This window comes from Penicillium chermesinum (genome assembly GCF_028974085.1).
Source record: "Penicillium chermesinum strain IBT 19713 chromosome Unknown utg000004l:1.0-3345178.0:1.0-3348027.0, whole genome shotgun sequence".
In the NCBI taxonomy this organism is placed as follows: domain Eukaryota; kingdom Fungi; phylum Ascomycota; class Eurotiomycetes; order Eurotiales; family Aspergillaceae; genus Penicillium; species Penicillium chermesinum.
In genome coordinates, this window is record NW_026695314.1 from 182925 (window position 1) to 205295 (window position 22371).

At 52.5% G+C, this 22371-nt stretch overlaps 7 protein-coding genes across 7 annotated transcripts; 1 reads left to right on the forward strand and 6 right to left on the reverse strand.

Annotated features, from left to right (window-relative positions):
- Window positions 1-258: 258 nt before the first annotated feature.
- Window positions 259-2400, reverse strand: N7468_004960 (uncharacterized protein; the record flags this gene model as incomplete). Its single annotated transcript, XM_058474257.1, has 5 exons — window positions 259-920; window positions 1063-1187; window positions 1419-1631; window positions 1694-2247; window positions 2335-2400. The coding sequence occupies 5 exons, from the start codon at window positions 2398-2400 to the stop codon at window positions 259-261; spliced, it is 1620 nt and encodes a 539-aa protein (XP_058329997.1).
- A 1026-nt stretch (window positions 2401-3426) lies between these two features.
- Window positions 3427-5295, forward strand: N7468_004961 (MID1 family protein; the record flags this gene model as incomplete). The annotated part of the gene is made up of 1 exon (XM_058474258.1): window positions 3427-5295. The coding sequence occupies one exon, from the start codon at window positions 3427-3429 to the stop codon at window positions 5293-5295; it is 1869 nt and encodes a 622-aa protein (XP_058329998.1).
- Window positions 5296-5425: 130 nt separating this feature from the next.
- On the reverse strand, window positions 5426-5929 carry N7468_004962 (uncharacterized protein; the record flags this gene model as incomplete). Its single annotated transcript, XM_058474259.1, has 1 exon — window positions 5426-5929. The coding sequence occupies one exon, from the start codon at window positions 5927-5929 to the stop codon at window positions 5426-5428; it is 504 nt and encodes a 167-aa protein (XP_058329999.1).
- A 771-nt stretch (window positions 5930-6700) lies between these two features.
- Window positions 6701-8152, reverse strand: N7468_004963 (splicing factor ESS-2 family protein; the record flags this gene model as incomplete). The annotated part of the gene is made up of 1 exon (XM_058474260.1): window positions 6701-8152. One exon carries the CDS (start codon window positions 8150-8152, stop codon window positions 6701-6703), a length of 1452 nt encoding a protein of 483 aa, XP_058330000.1.
- A 620-nt stretch (window positions 8153-8772) lies between these two features.
- Window positions 8773-11390, reverse strand: N7468_004964 (uncharacterized protein; the record flags this gene model as incomplete). The annotated part of the gene is made up of 4 exons (XM_058474261.1): window positions 8773-8811; window positions 8926-10596; window positions 10625-10860; window positions 10901-11390. 4 exons carry the CDS (start codon window positions 11388-11390, stop codon window positions 8773-8775), a joined length of 2436 nt encoding a protein of 811 aa, XP_058330001.1.
- A 4089-nt stretch (window positions 11391-15479) lies between these two features.
- N7468_004965 (uncharacterized protein) lies at window positions 15480-16218 on the reverse strand (the record flags this gene model as incomplete). The annotated part of the gene is made up of 2 exons (XM_058474262.1): window positions 15480-15851; window positions 16186-16218. 2 exons carry the CDS (start codon window positions 16216-16218, stop codon window positions 15480-15482), a joined length of 405 nt encoding a protein of 134 aa, XP_058330002.1.
- Window positions 16219-18354: 2136 nt separating this feature from the next.
- On the reverse strand, window positions 18355-21992 carry N7468_004966 (putative RNA polymerase II transcription elongation factor (Ctr9); the record flags this gene model as incomplete). Its single annotated transcript, XM_058474263.1, has 5 exons — window positions 18355-18693; window positions 18746-19770; window positions 19799-20866; window positions 20935-21097; window positions 21174-21992. The coding sequence occupies 5 exons, from the start codon at window positions 21990-21992 to the stop codon at window positions 18355-18357; spliced, it is 3414 nt and encodes a 1137-aa protein (XP_058330003.1).
- Window positions 21993-22371: the final 379 nt, after the last annotated feature.

A 22371-nucleotide genomic window follows, 5' to 3' on the forward strand; every position in this document is an offset into this window, starting at 1 on the left:
TCCATCATCTCGATACCATGCATTGCCAGTTGCCGATTTCCTCCTGGCTAGGCACGGAAATAAGAGGCATAGCGTCTATCGCGTCTTTTGATCCTTCAAGTCTTTTTTCCGTCTTGTACAAGCATTACATGTTATTATGTTCATCTCCAATAAGTGGCGACTACCAGATCATTCTCCGTAAAAGAATTCCAGACGGGGTATTTTCCATCTCCACGCATCAACAAATGCCTCTTGCACGCGATGACTCCGCTTGCCTTTTCAAGCTGCGAAATCCATTGGCCCCATCCAGCTCAAGATCTCTTCAATCGACATATCCTGAAGTTCCATCCAGAAAAGATTCTGATCAAGCTGGGCACCTGCATCAACGCTGCCATCCGCATATTGCGAATCCTCCATGGGGTTCGACATAGTGCTCGTGATCCCAGCCATAGGATCCGCAAGAGCAGCCCGGTATTTGCCTTCAAACCACTCCGCAACACAGTTCAGCCAGTTTTCGTAGTGGGAAGGCGCGTGCTTCCGTTTGTGCTCTGGCAGACTGGTATCCGGTCGGTCAATATGAGTCAGTCTCATCTGGAAAAGTCGCAACCTGCCCGCAAAGTCAAGAGCTTCCCGAAGTTTCTGGAGGTGTGTATTCTGTCGCAAAGATGGATCAAGGGCTGCGAGTGTAAGCTTGCAAGCCACTGCAATGATAAGCCCAGTCTGCATCCATTGCACATAGGTAAAGCCACGTTCTTGCCCTAATGGCGTAGTTTCTGCATAGTAGTCAAAGAACTGATTTGCAGCGGCCAAGCCATGACAAAGAGTGTCAATTTTCGAAACGAGAAGCGAGTCACTGGTCGATGCGGTATTCGGGTCAGGGTCGAAAAGACTAATATGGCACAAATGGAGCTCTAAGGCACAATACTGTGCAGCAATGAGGTCTGACAATGTGTGAGCTTGGTTCACCGTGATAGAGTATGAAGGGGTAGAGAGGAGCAACACAGGTGAAACGAGAAAGGGAATTGGGAAATAGGGAGGCAGGATGTGTATCAGAAGTGGAGCACAAGTTGGAGGTCGTCTTACAATCTGCATTAATAGGGAAAGGAAGCTGTGCTTTGTATTCTTCCACTTCGGCTCTGAATGCATGGACATGTCGGTCGAGTTCTCCGTGGAAGCCGCTGCCCTGTGCAATACCAGAGGTGGCGAGGCTATTGATCCGGTCAAGCAGATGTTGAGACTGCACATAGTGTACCATGTATCGATCAGATGGATATTCACAAGTCTCGGAAAGTTTCCTGGCGCTTGATTCCATAAAAGCAGACCACGGAAGCGAGGCTGTTTTTTGAACAATACTGCATTCCCTATGTGGGTGCGAGTACAGGTCAGTCATCAAGCTCTGTGAGGAGGAGGGCTTTCAGTGACCCCACGAAAGGTCTTACATTGACTGAATCACATAAAACCCGATCAACAGGCGGCTTTCAGCGTTAGCAATCCCCTGTAAAGTCCTGGGACTGTCTACATCTTCTACAATGTTGATTCGCGATTCGAGGCTTCGGATTTTAGGTGCACGATCAATCCTTAATTCATAAATGACAGCGACTGCTAGTTGCCGGTAATAGCCAAGACGTGTCAGGTGAATGAGTGTCTTTGATCTAAAGAAGCTGTCAATGACCACATGCCATATATGGAGGGGCGGGGGAGATGGAAGCGATACCCAGCGATTATTACAAGCAGCCCTTGCAGAAGGTCATGGGAATTATCGCGATTCCACGTGCCTTGTGCCACCGTGCCCCCAACATAGGATTTGATGACCTCGTCCAACGCCGCGTTTAAAGCGATGTCTTGGTACGAGGTCATAAAAAGAACCGACAGCAACAGGAATGGCTTTTCCGATCTCAAGTCTTCGACGGTAGCATTGTCTGGTATAACCACAAAAGGGAACCCAGGGGCCACTTCCCTTTGCCAATAACCCAGCAACACATCAGCCTCTGCAGAGCCGACGATGCCTCTGCCAATGACATCGAGAGCATCAAGTCCCTGAGATTCGCCACTTCTTTGGGATTCATTTGGTGAAACCTCTGGACGTTGCTGGAGGTTGACACCGTGGATTTGGCCCAGGATCAGATCCACTTTGCTTTCTAGATGATCAATGCGGCTAATTGGGTTGAAGATACCCATTACGTTAGCTATCGAGTCCGCGTCGACGCTCCCATGATAGACTGCTGGCGCCTTACCTTGACCGTTTAGCAGGGAGCCTGCGGACTTGAGCTGGCCGGAAATAGCAGTCTTTATTGAGACGATGACATCTTGCTCCAGTTAGCTGGGCAATGGAGGACATACGTGCAGGGCTCATACCGATCGCAGATTGGGGACGAGGGAGTCCGCGTGCATCGGATCTTCGCGCGTACGCAGTTCTCGCATGTTTTCACGCGACCCGAGCTATCGGCCTTCGCCATGGTGGAGTCTTTTATTATTCGGGCGATCTAAAGCATCTCCCTCCGTCTGGAGAACGAAGGTCCGAGGAGACGGAGATACCAAGTCCGTTCCTTGGCGCAGAGGCCTCAAGAAGCTGGCCCCCACGTCGAATCTGGAACTTTGCAGTGTCATCTTCGCAGTCTTCGTAACCTTCGGTATCCAGTGGCCTGTCCAGGCGAGGAGTTGCCAGAGGTATGCCTCCCTGGTTCCATTAATGCCTGTATTTCTGAACAAGTTCTATAATTAAGCCTTGGCGGGGTAGCTGGAACAAGTCCATCACTGGAAGTTCTGGGTTGATCTTTTCTGGCCTATTTCGAGTCGATACCAAGTTGTGCGAGGTTTGCTGCGGCTGGGGTGAGCTGGAAGATGGGCATCGATCGCTAACTTGCGTATGCTACCATCTGAGGTAGTTATTTACGCTGGTGAGCCTTTACACTTTGGATAGGCACTTGCTATGTGTCTCGTCTACGACAACAAGCCCTGATAAACTCTGTTCCTCGCATTCTCATGTAATTGCTGCCAATAGCCACACACACAACTCTCTTTCTGGAGTCCTGAACACAATTAGAGGAATGGTGAATTAATCATGGCTCCTGATCTCCCAGGGGCATGGATCTACGCGCCACGAGGCACCAAGGCACCAACGTTTTCTTGATAAGATTGAATTTCCCCGATAAAACACAACTGCCCTGTCCAACGTGCCCAGCTACAACACCAGATGTTCTTGTACATCCAGATGCAAGGTATCATGCGCTGAAACCCCTGATAAATATACGCCCCTTGAACTGATCCATAGCGACCGCGCTGTTGCGCCCCCCGCAAAACAACCTCCATGCTCATTCCCGCTCCTCCGCCCTCACCTTTCCATGCGACTCCAATACCAAGCCTTGCAGTGCCAGCTGACTGCAACTCTTTTTGCATCCTTCTTGATACTCCTCGTATTATGCGTGACTCCGGTCCATGCGAGCGACGATGATACCCCAGTCGGCGATAACAAAGGCCTCGGCTCCAGCATCCCCGGGTGGGGATGGATTCCCATTCTCGCTAGACTCGTTCAATGGGTTAGAACTACGAGACAGCGTGATGGGAGATGAAGAAGGGGATGTCTTTGAGCTGGACAAGGTACGCAGAGCTTTTGCAGGCGAGGCTCTGCTGAATAACATGCACCTCCAGGGTGGAGTTAATGTTGGAACATCACAACCGTTCTACATCCCGAGTGATGTGATCAAGGGACCACACGGAAATTGGACCAAGAAATTGCCACCTTACCTCGACTCAAATAACCAAACCGTTCCACCGGACCAGGTTGGATGGCTTCGGAAGAGGGAGAAGAGGGACGGGACATTAGAGAAGCGGACCACTACAGTGTATCTGTCTCTAACCCAATGCACGAGACCATCGACAAACAAGACTAATGCGGCGGGTCTCTTTCCTCAGCTGGAAGTCTACGTCTCGACAAGTAACAAGCTGCAGCTGCCAGGGCCTGGGAAGGATAGCTCACTCCAAACCGTGGCCACAGCCAGCGCTGGATATCTCAGTATGGAGATCGAGGCAGATGATAATGTTTACATTAGCGTGGCAGCGCCCAACTCGACCGATTATCAGGGCAACTATGGGTTTCATATTGCGGCGTCGATCGACGATTATTTCTTCAAGACAGTCGAACTGGAGGAAGACCAGCCTCCGGTCCTGTATTTTTTGGACTCGGATCAGAATGCTGCGTTGCTCGTGACAAACAACCTGACGCAGGCCAATGAGGGCTCTGACAACTTCAATCAATGGATGAACATGACGCCTCCTTATATGATGTGGGCGCAAAATACCAACAATACGGATCTTGATGGCCTAGAAATGTCAGTCTGTGCCCTGAATGGGTTTGCAAAGGTCAAAAGCAATGCCAAAGACGATGTGACCATGACGAGCCGTGGACTGGGAAATAAGCCGAAGCAACAGTTCTACCTTCTGGGCCTCAACAGCAGCTCCACTTATTACGGCACATTGGGGACGGCCCAGAACGCATCCAACAATCTTGGATTCACGGATGGTGAAATCGGCGGCGGTGGAACTGTGTGGTCACGAATGAACTTTACCACGAAAATCGGTGTGTTCCCTTCTCGCATTCTCCTGTCTGAGGGCCGAAGGGTCTATACTAACATCGATTTAAACCCAGATAATAACTGCGCAGTCTTGTATAACCTTACATTCTGCTCTGAAGTCGCATACGCAGTTCCCTCCAACCCCAACAAAACAGTTGAAGAACTTCGTCAAATTTACGACAATTACACGAGCACCTACTACCAGAACTTCAACTACTCCTTGCAACAGATCCAGTGCCACGCTGATCCCGAATCGATGTTCTCTTTGTCTGTGGATTGCGACAAATGCGCTCAGGCATATAAGCAATGGCTTTGCAGCGTCAGCATCCCGCGGTGTGCCGATTTCAGCAGCAACGACTCTTACAAACACGTGCGGAATGCAGCACAAGCGTTCATCAATGGCAGCCATCTACCGGAAGACTCCCCTTACCGCCAAGAAGCCAAGTCGAATTACTCGCGCAATGCGATCATCGACACGTTGATAAAGCCGGGTCCGTACAGGGAGATTCTGCCCTGTACCGACATTTGTTACACGATGGTCAAAGATTGTCCAGCAGCATTGCAATTTGGATGTCCCACCGGCGCCTTGCTGAATGCCTCATACGGTTATCGGAACTCGGAGGGAATCATCACATGCAGCTACCTCGGAGCAGCCTACTACCTGAGCCTTGGAGCGAGACTGGGCATCTGGGGAGGCTTCTACATGCTGGCTGGGATGTGGGCTCTATGGTGGGCTCTATGGTAGATAAAACAGCATTTTTTTTTCCTCCCTCCAAAGAATGACCATACACACGTTCATCTAGTCGAACCTTTTTGCATGACATTTACAAGCGAAGCATTCATATCTCTATGCGTCTGGGTATAGATTTTCAATATCAGATCACTATTCCAACTCCTTCCTCGAGGCTCCTCCCTCCACCCCTCGATCCCCCCCATCTCTCTTTCCACACAGATAGCTCTTCGCGCCAGAGGTCATTGACGCATGGATCGCACGAACTGCCACAGCACAAGCCGAGTTCTGGCGGTGGCGGCGGATCGTCGTGTGCCCGGCCTGCAGCACGAAGGAGCTGCTTCGTGCGGGTGCCCGTTAGGCGCTTCTTCTGGAGAGCTTTAAAAGCCGGGACTTGAGCAGGGGCGTAGTATGGTTCGGGGGACTCTTCACTCGGTTTGTTCAATGCTTCGGTGACTGACAAATCCGTTTCCCCTGTAGCATGGGGCTTGCATTCTAGGCTATTGCATGACTGAGAATTATGTGTAGGCTTCTCATCCTGTGGTGGAGCAAATTTCCCGGCATTATTGACGGCTTTCGCACCTGCCTGAGGATCTTCATACTCATGTACTGCTTCGCTCCTTGTCTCGTGCGGTGGCGTTGGAGACATGAGAGAAGTAAGTGGAGACAAGAGCGACGTCCAGAAGGACTGTGAAGATGGCGGCGTTGGTTCTCCATGCTGATTATGATCCCTTCCAGGGAATCCCCTGGTCCTGGTTCTTTTTTTGCCTCCGTACTCGTAACGTCGCGAGGAGCTGTCTTACGCTCTTCGGAAAGAGACGTATCGTGGTCGGCAGAGGTCGGAACGACCCTCATTTTAATTTATATCAAGGCTGCTTCAGCCAACTACATGAGTTCTATACGTCGAATAGGAAGGCGAATATCTTCATGTGTGAATGATAGCCTTTGGCCCTGGAGAATGCATCAGCTAACGACGGCTAGCCCACATCCAGCCCTGGAGCATATACGTATACTCACGTAAGATGAAAACTGTGAATTTCAAATGGGCAGCAGAGACTGGTCGTTCGAGAAGAACAGAAAACCTCCCAAGTTGAAGCTGTTATTTACCCGAAATCGGGTCGGATCGGGGTGGAGACTTCCGAATAGTATCGAATACCCGCTGGACATCTCTTCGATGTATAAAGACTACTATAAATGGCTTATATGTAGCTTACATGACTAGTAAAATCACCATATAGGTCTTGAGTAGGATGTTGTCGTTCATAGATTCTGGTGTCCAACATCCTTCGCTACCGAGATGCCCCTCTGGCATATCCTATCCTACATACGTCAGGAGTCAATGAAGTAACACGCTGATATAAAAATTCTGTGGTATCATGTTCGTAATTCGTAGCAACCCTCCCCCTGCGTGAGGAATGGCTTACTTGCGCCGCGGGGTCGGAGTCCAAATATCTCGCATTCCAGATTGCGATTCCGAGGCCCGCGGGGTGCTTCCACCAACTTGCGACAACAATCGTTGCGCAGCAGGGGTGAGCATTTTTGTTTGTGCTCCTGCCCTCGGCGTTGAATGGACCGAGCGCAGCCCAAAATCTAAGCGCGGACTGCTGGCAAAACGCGGGCTAGCCGGGACGGGCGTTTTAGTGACACGGGCAGCCTTTTCAGCACGCTTGTTTCGAGAAACCCGTTCGACCATGCGGTGATGTAGAGCTTCTCGTTTGCGGGCCTCGCTGATGTGGAATGGGTTGGGCGTGGCGTCGCCCGAGCCGAGGAGACGCCAGTCGGCATCGAGGGCAGACGTTGACGTTGGCTCGGGTTCGGGTTCATCTTCATCGACAAAGGCGTAGCCATTCATGCGTGGGGTTTCACTACCTCCTACAGCAGAGGCGGCTTCAGATGCGCTGAAATGGGGACGGCCTGCAATCGCGTCTTGGATGGCGGACAGAGAGGGCGACGGCGGAACGGAGTTGGTCGCATCTGCAGCGGCCGCAGCATCCGCATCCAGGAATCGTGTGTTCTGGAAAATGGTACGTTTGGGGGCGGCTCGAGAAGCCAATTCCGCCTTTTGCTGGCGAGTCTCGTGGGTATCCTCGACAGAACTGGGAAGGAACATGAGTCCATTGTCTGGTTTTGATTTCCAGGTATCGGGCATTGCTGGGCGGGCATCGAGGTCCGTTTTCAAAGTTGGCTGTTCGGACTCGTGCTTGGCCATCAGCATCGCAGGGTTTCCGCCTTGTGCTGTGATGCGCTTGACTTCGCGCTGGTGGTGTGCGATTTGCCGCGCTGATGGAACTTTATTATTATTCCAGAGCCAACTGTACTTTTCCCTCTTCTTCGCATTCTGCTTGTCAACAACTTTGTTGAAAGACTCATTATCCTCACTGGTGTACTTGGCTTGGAAAGCCATCAGCCCCATATTTGACACGTCCGGAATATGAAGATGCTTTTCTTCAATAGCGGTCACGGAAGTTGATGCGACCGACATTGGCGTGTCGCCTCCCCAGCCACGAGGAGTTTTGTCCGACGAGGTCGGGGTGTGCTGGGGAGTTCCAGGAACCGAAACAGAACCAGAGCTCTTCTTGCGGGCATTTGAGCCTGGAATCGGGGTGCGCAGAACATCTGCAAGCTGTTTTTTGGAACTGGCGATCCATCCTGCATCCTTCGATTCTAGTGCGTCGAGGTATTCTTGCTTTGCCTGGGTCTCAAGAACGCCTGGGAAGAAATCCCGGGCGATGATGTGGGAGAGGCTGCTGGTGTAGACGTCTTCGTCCAACACGGTGGCGGGGCGTTTGATCCGTTTTGGGGCAGGCGGAGGAGGCATTAGCTGCGCCTCTGGTCGCTTGGCCAGGGCCTGCGAAGGTGGCGGGGAGGCCATTGCATGGGAGGGCGCAGTACTTGAAGATAGAAAGAAATTCGAGGTGCAACGAAGGCCACGAGTTGCGGCTTTGCGATAAGATAATCTCGGAATGATCAGATGACCCGCCAGCAATGCGGTCCACTTTCACCCTTTCACTATGCGCTCTCCATTCCAGATTCTAGTCTATCAAGATATACTCTTTCTTTATGAAATGGACCTGCGACTGGTGTGACAGAAATGACGAGTTTCTGAAAATCGAGCGTGGTCGCCTACTTTCGTTACTTCCTCCCAGGATATACTCGGGACTAGTGAGCAGGACCGGGACCTACTACACTAGCAACCGTGAACGCTCACCACAAAAGGTCTTGTTAGTATATGGGCATATGCTGCTGGCGAGGATTTCTCTCTTCGACTTTAAACCATGAATGAATTGCCCGTGGCATTTATCCTGACCAGTATATGGAACAAAGAAAGTTGTAGCGAATGGACCAAATCCTTCCCCCCATCCTTTCCAATCCCCCTCCCCGTTATACCATGGCTTTTCCGAAAACCTCCCAATACACCAAACCCAAATATCGCTGAGAAATGCATTCAAAAGACAGATCAATACACGTGACAAGGTGGAAAGCATGTTCCACTCATATACAAGGAAAACCATCGTGGACTCGTAGAGATACCTAGGGGTCAGATCGAGAGTCCGCATACCCCCCCAAAAAGAAGGAAGAAAAACATATGCAAAAAAAAAAAGCAAAAACAAAAAAAAAAGAAAATTTTGAAGAGAAGACGCTCACGGAGCGGCTGTGGGGAAAAGAGAGTACGAAGTAGTTCGGCTCTTCTTTTCGACCGGGATGTCTAGTAGGCACCGCGGGGGGAACAACAGCATTGACCTCGGCCTCGACCTTTGCCAGGCGCGCATCCATCTCCGCAGTGGATCGCACACGCTCGTGGAAGGGGGTATTTGAGAGAGGCGGAGCACCCGGAGTGGTACTTTCTGTACTTGCAAGGCTTACAGAGCTGCTGGCATGCGCCAAGAACTGCGCTTCTGCCAGACTCCGGGTCTGGCGGTGGTAGGAAGACTCAGGGCGGCTCATACTGGATGTCGTGGCCAACGTATCACCGCTGGCTCGATGATCAAGAGGTACCAGTTCGCGACTGCTCGACAGACTGTGAATCAGCTCGGGCACACTATTCGTAGAAACCGACGAGCGGTGCTTGCGAATCAAGGAAGCGGCACGAGAAAGCATCAAGCTTTCTTGGGAGTTGCATTTGCTGATGGGAGAGAAGCTGCTGCGAGGGGACACGGGATTGGTCTCTGCAGAGTTCATCATGCCTTGGGGGAAAGGGTAATGACGGTCCGACTCGCCATCGGTGGTCAAGTAGTCCTCATACAGTGTTTCTTGGGGCAGCTGCTTGGAAAGAGAAGACGGCAGCATCGAGGAGCTCATGGGCTGGAAGTAGCCCGCAGGGGTCCGGGAGATGAAGTCCCGCTCATAGTCGGTTGTAGAGGGTGTGGCAGCCGAGACGGGTGCAGAGCGCGCCGAGCTCGTTTCCAAATCAGGCGTCGCAAGGGTGGATGTGCTCAGCGGGCTGGGCTCGAGCTGACGGGCCTTTGGGGCAGCCAGCCATGGTTGTAACTCTTCTGTGGTAGTAGTCGCAATCTGGGGCCGGGCCTCATCCAGGGAGGAGCGAGTCCAGTCGAAGTTACTGGTAGATTCTGCTGCATGCTCGTAACAATAATCAATGTCTGCGTCCCAGGAGTCGTAAACCTCCTCTTCATATGGGAATGAATGTACACCAGCCACGGTTGGGGGTCGAGGTGCTTCCGGCGGGGGATCTTGGGGGTCGGCAGAGGATTGAGGCGAGGATTCAGGAAGATTCTGAGGTAGCGTCGGGGACCCCAGAGCCTCAGAAAACTTGCGCGACAATTCCTCAGCCACGACAATCGAGAGGGGCCTTTTCGGGCCAGTCGCCTTGGTAGGATAAGATGCGTTCTGGCTCACTTGGGACACGGAACGTGAATGGGGCTGGCTCGCTTGAGAAACAGAGCGAGAGTGGGCGTAGCCAATGCTGGGCTCTGGGCTGTCCCACATACGGGTGACTTCCTCCTCCTCCGGAACATCCTGCAAGTCATATTGACTACTGAGAGACATCTGACGGCTCATCTCCTCGGACGAATCTACGCTGTAGATGGAAGGCGAATGCGCTTCAGCGTCTGCTGGGATGGTCTTTGGCGTTGACGATTCCAAGACTGCATCGATGGCAAGCGGCGCAGATTCAGCTTCTGACGGAGTCTCTGGGATGGCGTGAGGCGGGGGAGTTGTTGGGCACGATCGTGGGTATCTGGGGACTGGCCGAGAAAAGTTCTCAAATTGGCGAGAATATCTTCGCTCGTGGCCCATTTGGGGGGGAGCCCATGGAGGGCTGAGGTGATCTCGGGGAGCCCTGAGGGGTTGGTTCGTCGACTGTGGTCGCCATTCCGAGTGTATTCACTTCCTCGGTTGAGGAGCTCTGCAAATGGATATCCTCAGCCCGGATGCCCTTGAGGCCGGTTTCAGGACGTTGGGATGCACGCATAATAGAGAATTCCGTCACGAGGTCGTGTTCACGAGCCCTATCAATGGTCTGGAACTGCGCCACACTGGTGTGGGTGAGATGATGGAAATCATAAGGGTCTGAGATGATTCTCTTGAGTCGTTCATCTATACAAGACATGAGTTCAGCCGGGTCTAGTGCTCGTTATCACGGGGGAAATGCCCGGTCACTTACGGTGATCCTGGTGGCGAGACCGATGTCGCCGGGAGGTCTCTGGCCTGTCGGCCTTTTCAGGTCTTTCCGGTCTATCAGGTCTGGGTGGTAATGAACTCTCCGGGTGGGCCATCTCTGTCTCCTCGTCCAGCGTGGCGACGACATTGACCTTACTTCCCTGACGGCGGAGAATGCGACTCCCCCGAGCCAAGAACGATCGAGAGTTTCTATCGGATCTCCCCCCCAGCGAAGAAGCGGACCTCTCCTCGGGCTGCGGGGCTGGGTCCTCCATGGAGTTCACTGGGGAGCCGGAGGTCGAAAATGTTGTATTGGTGGTGTTACTTCTAGAGCGGCTAAAGACTGACAGGCGTTTAGGGCTCTGCGAATGAGCGTGCGCAGAGGACCTAGAACGGATATGGGCTGGATGCTCGGGGGTGTCGAGAGAGCGAGGCGATGGGGGATCAGCGAGGCCTTCTTCCCAAGGCCCGCGTGAGAACGGCCGAGGATACATGGTGGGAAGAGAGACGCCCTTTTATGAAAGGATTGGCTAGAGGAGCGTCTGGGATGGTTTCATTGTAGGGGCCCTGGAGTGAAAGAGCGATCTGGGAGGGAGGGTCTATTTGTCACAGAGAAGGAATCCCAGAACACGCTTCTTGAACCCCCATCTGGTCCGGTAATACCAGGTGGATCCCCGGCTTTTCAGGGGCGCCGCACCATGATTCGAGAAAATGCCCTAACCGTTGCACACTGACGGCGCAACTGGGGCCCTGCAACCTGCCGTAGGGCCTTTTTCTCTTATTTTTATTTTTATTTTTATTTTTATTTTTATTTTTATCTTTTTTTTTTCTGTTTCTGTTTTTCTTTTTCTTTTTTTTCTTTTGGTGTTTGTTGTGTTTATCTTCTATTTTATTTTTATTTTTATTTTTTTTCTTCCCCCTACTCTTTACCTTGCGTTCTGTCTTCAATTCCTTTCATCCCAAGATCACTGTGCATCCATTAGCCGTTCAGCCTAGCCTCTCGAGGAATCTCCCGTAGTCCCCTGCCGTTCTGGTCACGAAGCTGCTCTTCTCCCCTCCAAGTCACGTTTCTTTGGTAGTTAAATAAGAATCTTCCAGCTCTATTCGCAGCTCAACCAGGCGCGGCCTATCATATCTCGCCAGCCCTCCGTATCCCGTTGCTAGTGTACTCCGTACGGAGTACAAGCGGGATTACGGGATAGTGGCATGTCACTAGTACCTTCAGGGGGGCTTGAACGTGGAAGGCACCCGATGTGGGGACTTGGAACAACGCTAACAGATTCCACCAACGTGAATGCAGTAGGTATCGGCGGCCCAGGACACGACCTCCGGCACTGCGAACCCGAAAATTCCCTTCCTACAGTCCCTATCTGTCTGACGTCGAGATCTGGGCTCTCTGGACTTGCTGAACTCCGGGGTTAATGCGACAGCGATAGTACGGGGGGAATTCGAACCCGGGGAAAATTTAGGGCGCGGGGGGCCCAGTAGGGGCTGCTAATACCGCTCCCGGGGAAGGGCGTTGTAAACTGCATCCTTCTGTGCATTGTAGATCCAGACGACCTACCAAGCCCACCATGGCAATTTTCGGTTGCATGTGCACGGCACATGGTATCTGCATCTGCGTCATGTACGACCTCGTGGGGAAGTCGTCCAAACCCCCAGATCAACTAAAGTTCTTCCGATGTTCTGTGGCTTTCTAGCTTTGGTGTCTTGCTCAATCTAAGTTACTTTCCAAGGCACTTTAGGCACTTTAGGGCTTTCCCCGCAGTGCCTCGGTGTTGAACGCCCACTGAATCTCGCTCACTGAATCTGGTCCTGGGTCCGGCTGAATATTACCACGTCCGGTAGGGCAGGGCTGCCCTCCGATCGGAAGTGTGGAATTGTGGGAATTGTGGGCTTGTGGGCACGCGTCGATTTGAACGAAGCTCATACGATTTTTATGCATTTCTTGGGACTGGACAGGCGTACCCTGCCCTAGAGCGCAGTATCTCTACACGCGTAAGGCGTCCACTCTCCATTCGCCCGCACCACGGAGTCTGCCGTGCAAGGTCTCTGGTATCTGCCGGACTTCTTGCGCAGGCGAAGGCAATGCCCTTCGGAGTCCACCGTTTAGGTTCGCTGCTTGAACTGCACATGTTTCAGGAGCCTCCAAACACAGTAAATGTCGAGTCAATCCTGTGTTAGAGGGGAACAAGCGTGTCCCCACCTCTTGACTCGTCCTCGTTATTTCCATGGGCTTGGGACCCAAGGCTCCTCTGGCCCGCGTATTTGCAAGTAATCGAGATACCGAGTACATGGAGAGTACCAGACCCACGAACGTGCGGGTGGAGTCACAGGGCCATCTGGTGCTAAAACAGCGCGCGCATCACCTCCCACAAACCCCATCGAAGCCCCGCGGATGAAGCAAAGTGTCTATCAACGGCCTCGGTTTCTGCACTAGGCTAGTCAGAACCTAAGAGGGCGTAAGAAAGGTCAAGAATGGCGCCAGCGTCTCAGGCGCGGCTGGGCAGAAAGTCAAAGCCCCAATGGCTCAATTTTGCACGCTCGTGATTCGGGGCGAGCTTCCCGGCCATCGACCCAGCCTTGGCCCAAATGGAGACTCCTGACGATCAACGCTCGTCTAGAACGCATGGCCAGCTCCATGAACCTCTCCCACGGTGAGACTCCGGTTTTTGACGGAGTTCTGGCTTCCCCTTGGTTCTGTTTTGTTTTTTTTGGGGGGGTTTTCTTTTTTGGGAGGGTGGAGTTGGACTCCTTGCTCCACCAACGTCATGGGCGAGCCTCCAAGGGTCCCTGCACAAAAAGGATCCGTCTTCAGCTCCAGGAACATGTACTTTGACACCTTCCTACTCTATCAAAACACCTGCATTGACCAAATAGGCAAGTGGTCAGCACTGACAGAGGGAAATTGGCCATGGGGCTATAAACACAGATCTATGGCCCGACCGTTTAACGCCCCCCCGCGAGCTATAAGAAGAACTCCAAATGGCAACAAGTAGATTCTATCAGGCCTCATTTGGACCGTGAGCACTATGTCCATACTCCTAGTATCATACCGGCCATAAGCCTACAAGCAGTCCGTTTCTAACAAAAGCTATGTAAGGCAGAACATCCCACCTCTGCAAGCCACATTATCTGCAGGATGATGTTCCTGCATGTCAATCCTCTTCTCTCATCCACAAACCTGGCTTCGTGGTTGGTTCTTCGACTCAGACTGTGATGGGGCCAAAGATTATGACGAAAAGCCGCAGCAACGCAACTAGGATCGCCGCTTTCCACGCGATAGCGATAACTCTCGAAGATAGGCGGGGAGAAATAAGAAAAAAAAGCAAAGAGATATACTCCGAAGTCCCTACAGAATCCGCACATCTCCGCAATCCGCGACCTGCTTATCGCGATATGATATGAGCGCTCTCTCAAGTCCCCCGACTTCAGAATGTCCAAAGTGCAGTTGCAACACTAGTCCGGCCCCTCCTGGCGAAGGAAGCCTGGTAGCGCCAACGCCACCCCACGCGGCGGATCCTGGACCCATACACTCGGGATTGGCGATGGGGATTCGCTTCTTGAGATGGACAAAAGAAGTGCAGCTCCAACCCATGAGGCATCAAGGATCCTATCACGATTGTTCAGATCGACACGGTCGAGCTTTCCTTCTCGCCCATTGCCCCTTTCAGATCACCATCTGCGCGCTACGAGCGGAAATGATTTGGCCTGCCACATCTCCCGGGCTTGGCCCCATGAACGGTCAAGCCGAGATTGGCGCGCAATCCCCGATTCAATTGCCCGATTGTGGGCATCGGGCCGCCTGAGGTTTCGTTGCTTTTTTGGACCCTTGTCGGGGGGGCCCTCGCAAGCGAGGTGTCGACGGGGGGTCTAAGGGCCCGGAAACCAATATATCTTCAAAGATTAATTTCCGGCTTTTGGGCTTATAACGGTCACGGGCGCCTGATAGTTCAACGGACCATTTGGCTAGTCTCTCCCACATGGCCAGATCTGATCCTTCGAATGTGGGTCATCTACGTATGATGGAGGCCACCATTGGTCGTATGTGCAATTTATTTAGATTAGTTGAACGACCTAATGACACCGGACGCCATACTTTCAGATCTACTGATAGTATCAGGGACACGACCATCAAGCGTTATCAAGCAGGCCAAGGTCTCATCGATTGCGTCCCGTGCGCCAATATCGGCATGAGCTATTGGTAAGACCCCTATCAGGATCTCAGCAATCACATGTCAATTACGCTAATGATGCTACTGGCATGGTGGACGGTGCACTGCCAGGGGGGTTCAGATAGAGATGGAAAGACTACTAGCATTAGTACAATAAACTCCAAGCCCCTGACTGTTTGACTGTTCTTGGACAGAGAGTTAATCCAGGTATTGAATTTATTACGTAGTATAGAGGAATCAAAGTGCATCACATAAGGACCAAAAAACCACCAGCAAAACCACGGTTCTTTGCCAATCAAGTCTAGACTCTCCTGTGTGGCACAGGTTCAGTGATTAGTAGGGTGCGTAGTCACGTACAGGCCTGTAAACTCACCCAGCGTTCTCTCTCAACCATCATCAGTAACTGGTTCAGATGTTCTGGACGTCGAGAATAGGAAGAGCAAGATCAGTGGAGTAAGGTGAACCCCCCAGGATATCGATATCCTCCTCGCGCTTCAGGATACCGTTGTCGCCGTAGCCACCGTGTCCAAGCACGTCAAGGCTAAGGATATTAAGGTCACCAAGGTCTTTAGAGCTCTCCTCGCGCTTAGTGTTCTTCACACCGGTAGCATCGCTCTCGCCGGCAACAAGGACGCCAACTCCAATATCGCGCACGTAGATATCGTCAACACGACGGGCAATACCGCTGTTGGCAGAGCCGAAAGACAGCGGGACGGCAACCGCCGCCACCGCGAAGAGAACAGCAATCCGGTCCTGGATTTCTAGAGAGGCTGACAGAGGCTAGGACGCGGGACGCTGTAGCTATGAGAATATCAGCACGATGACCATAGTGGAGGCTCAAGCCACCCCAAGGCTCACAAGAGACAATGCCCGGTAACTTACCAGAGGTAAGAGAGAGGAGGGAGTCACAGTATCCAGCTGGGACAATCAAGAAGGGAGGAAGAACGAAGAGGCATGGCGGAAGAGAAGACCGACGACCTTAAGTACCTGACCCAGTACCTGACCTAGTACGAGAGTCTGATCCAACCGGAGCAAGGGATTGGTCCAAGGCCATCCTCGTAGCGGCTCATCGAGGAAAGAAAAGAGCTAGTTGACGGGTAGAAAACAATGGGACATTTGCCAACGTCGGGCTCAGAATAGGGGACATGGACGAATCTGAGGATCGGAATGCCCTCCAACCTAGGTCAATAGCAGCGAGAACTTCTACATCCAGCGGCTCTGCGCCTATCGTCACCAAGTGAAGCAAGCGGATCGGCGGGGTGGAGGTTAGTTGGTCCAAGGAAGAGATCGACGAGTTGACAGCTTTGGTAGGACGTTAGAAAAAGGGACCCTGAAGAGACCCTAGATCCCTTGATGCAGCAATGGTCGAAGAGGGGCCCCCTCCAGCTACGAAGTACGTAGTGGGCTGCAATAGGAGGAATCCCGATCACACTCAAGGTATAGTTCGGGTTATGACGCGAGCTTGGAGCTGGGACAAGCAACTGGAGCTTATGTGGAGATAGCAGGAGTCGACCAGGGGATCGGCAATGCTTGTTTTAGGGTTTGACGAAGTGCAGGAACCAACATCTCTCCAGAACAAATCACGGCTAGTGACGAAGGGCTTGGGGATAGTTGGCGATTCCTGACTATTTGGGCTTGAGCTGTGGATGAATAATGGAAACGATGGTGATTCATCACTGCTGGACTGCTGAGCATCCTTGGATTGCAGCGGTCGAGTTGATTGAGAACTTATAAAAAGTGAGCGGGTAGGTTTCAGGGAAGAAACGCAGAATTGATCTAGCAGCAGCGTATCGTCATCATCGGGATTCAGTCGACGAAACTACAGACCAGTCTTTGATCAGTCAAGGACGCTCCTTTCAGTCTCTCAATCTCCGTAGTTTTACGGGAACTCATGTCCCTGCTGTCCACCACGAACTGTGAAGACTCGCAGCGGACGTGGAAATTCTGATTGCCGCTTTAGCGTGTGGTTGCACCTATGCGCCATTTGCATCTGCCCGGTTTGGCAGTTTTGTTTCCCTGTGGATACTGTGCCCGTACTGGGGATGCATAGCCTTTGGTGTGCGACTTTTGCTCCGGCGTAGTTCCGTGGGGTGTTGGTGGTTTTCGTGTGCGGAATGTCGCCAGTCGTGCCGGAAGTAGACCGAAGAAGCACCAGACAGAAATCGGGTTGGTCGATGGGGGTGGCCAAGAACCATCGATTCTCTGGTGAGGCTTGGGGTTCTTTTGCCCTGTCCAGAGTTCGTACCCGAGGACCTGGTACAGAGTCCATTCATAGAAGCCCTCGTCCATATGAAACACATGAAACAAGGAGCCAACGAACTCCGCAAAGATTGGCCTCGAGGTTCGTAAAAAGCTGTTGGACAGATTGTGCCTAACAACCCAATTCTCAACGCCACCTGCATCCTGCATGCTGTCTCAGGCCAGCAGGGCCTTCCTGAGTGCCTCCATGTACGACGGGTGCCCACATGAGACTGACAGTCCGGCCGTGAAGATCTCTGTCTCGTGTCTACTTGAACTGTCAGCCTCAGCTATGGCGGGCCGTTGGAGCTAAATCGCGGTCATAGCGGAGCAAGCCCCAAAAAAAGAAAGTCTATTGTTTCTGTACTGGAAAAGTACCCATACGCGTCACTCGATACGGGCCGGATACAATCGCGATTCGAAAGAGCCAATGCACCCATGCAAGTGCAGGGGGTGTTAGAAATTAATCCCTCATGATTAGGTTCCAAATGCTGCAGGCTCCGAGGCTGTTAGTCGTAGGCTGATTCGGAATATCGCAGAATCACCCGAGGTCGGACATTGCATGTACTGCGCGCACCAAGTGCTCCTAGTCTCATAGCCTCGTGCGCAGGGAGCTGCGCCAAAGATGTGCGGCTGGTGGAGGGCCTCGGAATAGTGATCGGTTTTAGGAAAAGTGGCTAATCGCGTGAGATAGCATCTGCCTAGTGCTTAGCTCGGAGTGCTCTAGAACATGTTCCATCTTTCGACCTTAGTGCAATGGTGGAGATTATTGCGGGGCGTCTGGTCGGGTATCCTTACAAGTCGTGAATGTAGAAGCATGGATATTCGGCACCATCAACAGCTCTACAGGGTTGATACCTTGAAAGGGTTTGCGGAATAAACAATTAATGAAAAGGCTAATTTACACAATTGGTGACAGCTTTTCGTTTCACAACCCAAACCGGAGAGCGACGAAAAGCGAGAAACTGCAACACATCGACTGGAACCACGGACGCCATAACAATTCCAACTTGGAAGAAAATCATCTCAGCCACCTGCGAACGGCTCACTCGTTTTGCATTTCGGCATCTTCTGCGGGCTTAGCCTTGTCGCCAAAAAGATCATCCTCATCATCATCTTGGTTGTCAGCATTCAGGACGGGTGCCGCATCTTCCTCGTCCTCATCCTCATCATCGTCAATGCGACGGGAAGCCTTATTGCGCCGACGGGGCGCAGAGACGTCCTCGTCCTGCATCTTCTCGTCCTCACCGAACAAATCATCTTTGTTGTCGCCCGGCGTAGCAGCGACATCCTCATCGTCCGAATCAACCACGATTTCGCTGCTCTTGAACTTGCCCTGGGAAGCGGTAGCTTTCCCGCCAGAGCGACGCTCGAGACGCCGGCGCTTCTTGGGCGCAGCCGTTTCGCCATCATCGCTGTCTCGCTCACCCCCCCACACTGGCGCCATCGTGGTCGCCCTCGTCGTCGGGGGCGATAAAGTCATCACCGCCCTTCTTCTTGCGCTTGGAGGTAGGCTTCTTCTTGCGCTTGACCTTCTCGCCCGTAACGGAGTCGTCGGTCAGTTCCGCCGCTTCACGGGCGCGCTCGGCTTCAGCACGCTGCATTGCGCGTCGCTGCGCGTCTTCGACCATCTGGGCACGTTCGGCAGCAATTTTGTTTTTGCGCTCCTGCTCGATCTCTTGGGCTTTGCGCAGCTCCTCCTCGCGCTTCTTTTGCGCAGCTTCACGAATCTCGCGGGCTTGCTGGAGCTTAGCAGCGTTTTTCTCCTCGTACTCCTTTTGGTTTTGCATCGCTCGGTCAAGCTGCTTGGTAATAGTCCCGCCCATGTTCGCACGCTGCTTCAGTGCGTCACTCGGGTAGGGTGGGTTCTTCTCCTCGGAAAGACGTTGGAAAGTCTCGATGGCCTCCTTGAGTCCATCTGCGGCTTCCTGCACATCCTGCAGAGTCTTTTGCGTGGCTTCAAGACCGTAGGCAAGCTGGGCGATCTGGTTTTGGACAAAAGCGACATTGAACTGCAAGTGTAACTGATCGGGCGCGATGCTCTGGGCTCGCTGGGCATAATCGAGGGCTGTTTTCATTGCCGCCAGGCTGTGCTCCTGCTTGCCCCGCGCGAGCCAGACACGGCCCAGGCAGGCGAGGATCTGAACATCACGAGCACGGTCCTTGGCCAGAGCAGCCTCGTAGTGTTCGATCGAGCGCGAGTATTGTCGAAGTTCGGCGTAGACATGGCCCAAGTTGAGATAAATGCTGGCGTCCTTCAAAGAATCCTTGACCTTGGAGAGAATCTGGACGGCAGAACTGTAGTCTTTTTTGTCGTCCACAAGGGCAATAGCGATACCCTGGGCAGCATAGGCGTTCTTTGGGTCCAATTGCAGAGCCTTGTCGAAGAATTCGACGGCACGCTGGTAGATCTTGCGACGCTTTTCCTTCTCTTGCTCCGTATCGCGGCGCATATCACGGGCTGCGAGGAGGATGTACATTACCCATACCAGTCAGAGCATAGCGGTCGTGCTTATCGTGGTACTGTAGTGTGTGTTTGTAGGTTCGTTGCTCGGGATCCTCGGCAAGGTTGACACCACGCTTCTTGGATTTGCTGGCGTACCAACCGAAAAGGGCCCGGACCTCGAGGTTAGAGGGTTCGCTTTCGAAAAGCTTGGCAATGTTCTTGGGACCTTGGTCGGTAGGGCTCTGGCGGAGGCTGATGTAAGTAAGCCGAGCGCTAGCATCTGTGTAATCCTTGTGGCGTTCAAGGACGCCTTCATAGATTTTCTTGGCTTCTTCCCACATATCTGCTGCCTCGTACGTTCGGGCGAGGTTATAGCTGACCGTGGTGACTATTGCATCGTTGTCTACCTTCGTTTCTGTCTCCTCGGACTGAACACAGGCGTTCAAAGCGGACTGGAACATGCCACGAGCCAGAGCGATCTTTTCACTCTGATACAGGAAGCAGCCCATATTGTTGAGCAACTGCGGAGGGAGGTTCTCACGGAGAGCATTCTTCAAATCTTCCTCATTTTCGATCCCTTCTGGACGGGAAGTCTCAGGGATGGCGCTCAGCTGAAGTTCCTCGAGTTGAGTGAGACATTGCATACTCTTCTCAGGGGCTGTTGTCTCATAAAGACGAGAAAGGTAAACCAGAACCGACTCGTCTGGAGTGACTCTTTGCTTCTCATCCTTCCACATGGCACGCACCGACTCCAGAAGAGTGATTGCACGTTTGGTCTCATTTGACTTGTCGTCTTTGCTACCAGCCCGCTGAGCCGCGAAAATTTCTTCAGCATGTAGCGCTGCAAGTAGGACCATAGCCTCTGCGTTTTTGGATTGTTGCACAATCTTTTCCAGTCGGAATTTAGCACCGTCGTAATCTTTATTGGAGACTTGGATCTGCACGGCGCCGAATTTCGCAGGCAGATATCCCTTGTCTCCGCCACCGCGGGCCTGGTCGGACCTGTTATAGTACTCCATGGCGCGTGCGTTGTCATTTTCATAGTGCGATTTCCGACCGAGTAGATACCATCCGTCACTTGCAATAGGCATGACGTCGGTTTGTTCGATGGCTTTGCGGGCGAGGGTTTCGACAGTAGGATATTGTTTGCGGAGCAAAAGTAGCTGCCGAATAACGCACAGGTCATAGGATATTCCTTATCTAGCTTGAATGCTTTCTGGGTATATTGGGTCATGGCAACTTTGTACAGGGATCCGAACATCGGGTCGGTGGTTGGTCGGCGAGAGCTGTCGTAGAGGTGGTAAACAGCGAGCAGGATGTTTGCGACCTTGGAATTGGGGTTCTTTTTTTTTTCCCTTACGGTTAGCATGAGACTCCAATAACAGTTTCTGAACATTTATTTCGCGCGAAAGACGTACCAAGGCGAGGGCTCTTTCCCAGGCTGCTTTCGCGTTGTCCTTGAAGCCAAGCTGCCACATGCAGCATCCCAGTCCAATGCGAGGATCGGGGTCTTTGAGGTTGGGAACCTTCATGAGGACCTTTTGATATCCTTCAAGGGCCTCTCCATATCTTCCCAGCATGTAGTGTGCACGAGCTCGCCCGAGAATAGCCATGACATTTCGGCCACCAAAGGCCTTGGAGGATTCGTCGAAACATTTCAGCGCCTGTCGTAGGGATTCGACCCTCTCAGACGAGTCGACCACGCCAGGGCGCGCAGCACGAGGGGGATAGAGAGATGCACGGAGCAGACACAGGACACCACGGGCGAGGAAGAGTGGAGGGTATGCCGGGTTGAGTCGCGAAGCTTCATTCAACGTCGAAGTGGCCAGCTGCAGATAATGATCCTTGGTTTTGGCTTCCGAGTAGAGTTCTCCTTCCGGTGCAACTCGGGGCGCTTGACGACTCTTTAGCATCAGCAGCCAGCACACCCAGCCCAGGAGCCCGAGTTTTTCCTTGGTGGCACTGTGGGCCACCGAGGCCAAGCCTTTGTTCAAGATATCAATGGCATGGTCGATCTGCTTCCGCTTTGCGTAGGCGAGGGCAATGATGACCCAGAAGTTCTTGGCGGCTCGCTCATTCTCAAGCAAGGTGCAGAGCTCAGTTGGGTCTTCCGGGAGGTCAAGGAGACTGACTTCGACTTCGCTGTCGAAGCTCGAGGCGGGGATATCGATAGCATCGGGAATGTCAGAGAAGCGCAAGTTGTCTAGGAAGCTTGGCGGAGCACCCAGTGCCGCCATTCAAGCCATTGGCATGGCCGTTCTCGAGGGCCATCGTTGCAACAGCGCGGTCTCCAGTGCACGAAAGTCAAAGGGTCGGAAGGATGAGAAGTTGGATGAGAAGTAAGAGAAGATCCTTAACTCATGATCAAGCGAGATGGCCCATTTGAATTGTCAATCAAGAAATCCGAGGGACTCATTCACTGGACCCTTGACGCGCAGGGAAATAGGTCGCGGCTTTGGGATTCTGAGAACTGGTGAACGGAAGTGTGGCGGTGCGCTTCAGCCACAGCCGCTTATTCACCGCCGCGCTTCGCTCCAGCGCTCCAGGGCTGGGCTGGAGGACTACACAAGTACTTTTGTAGCGTCTTCAGCTCACTATTATAACTAAAAAAAGATA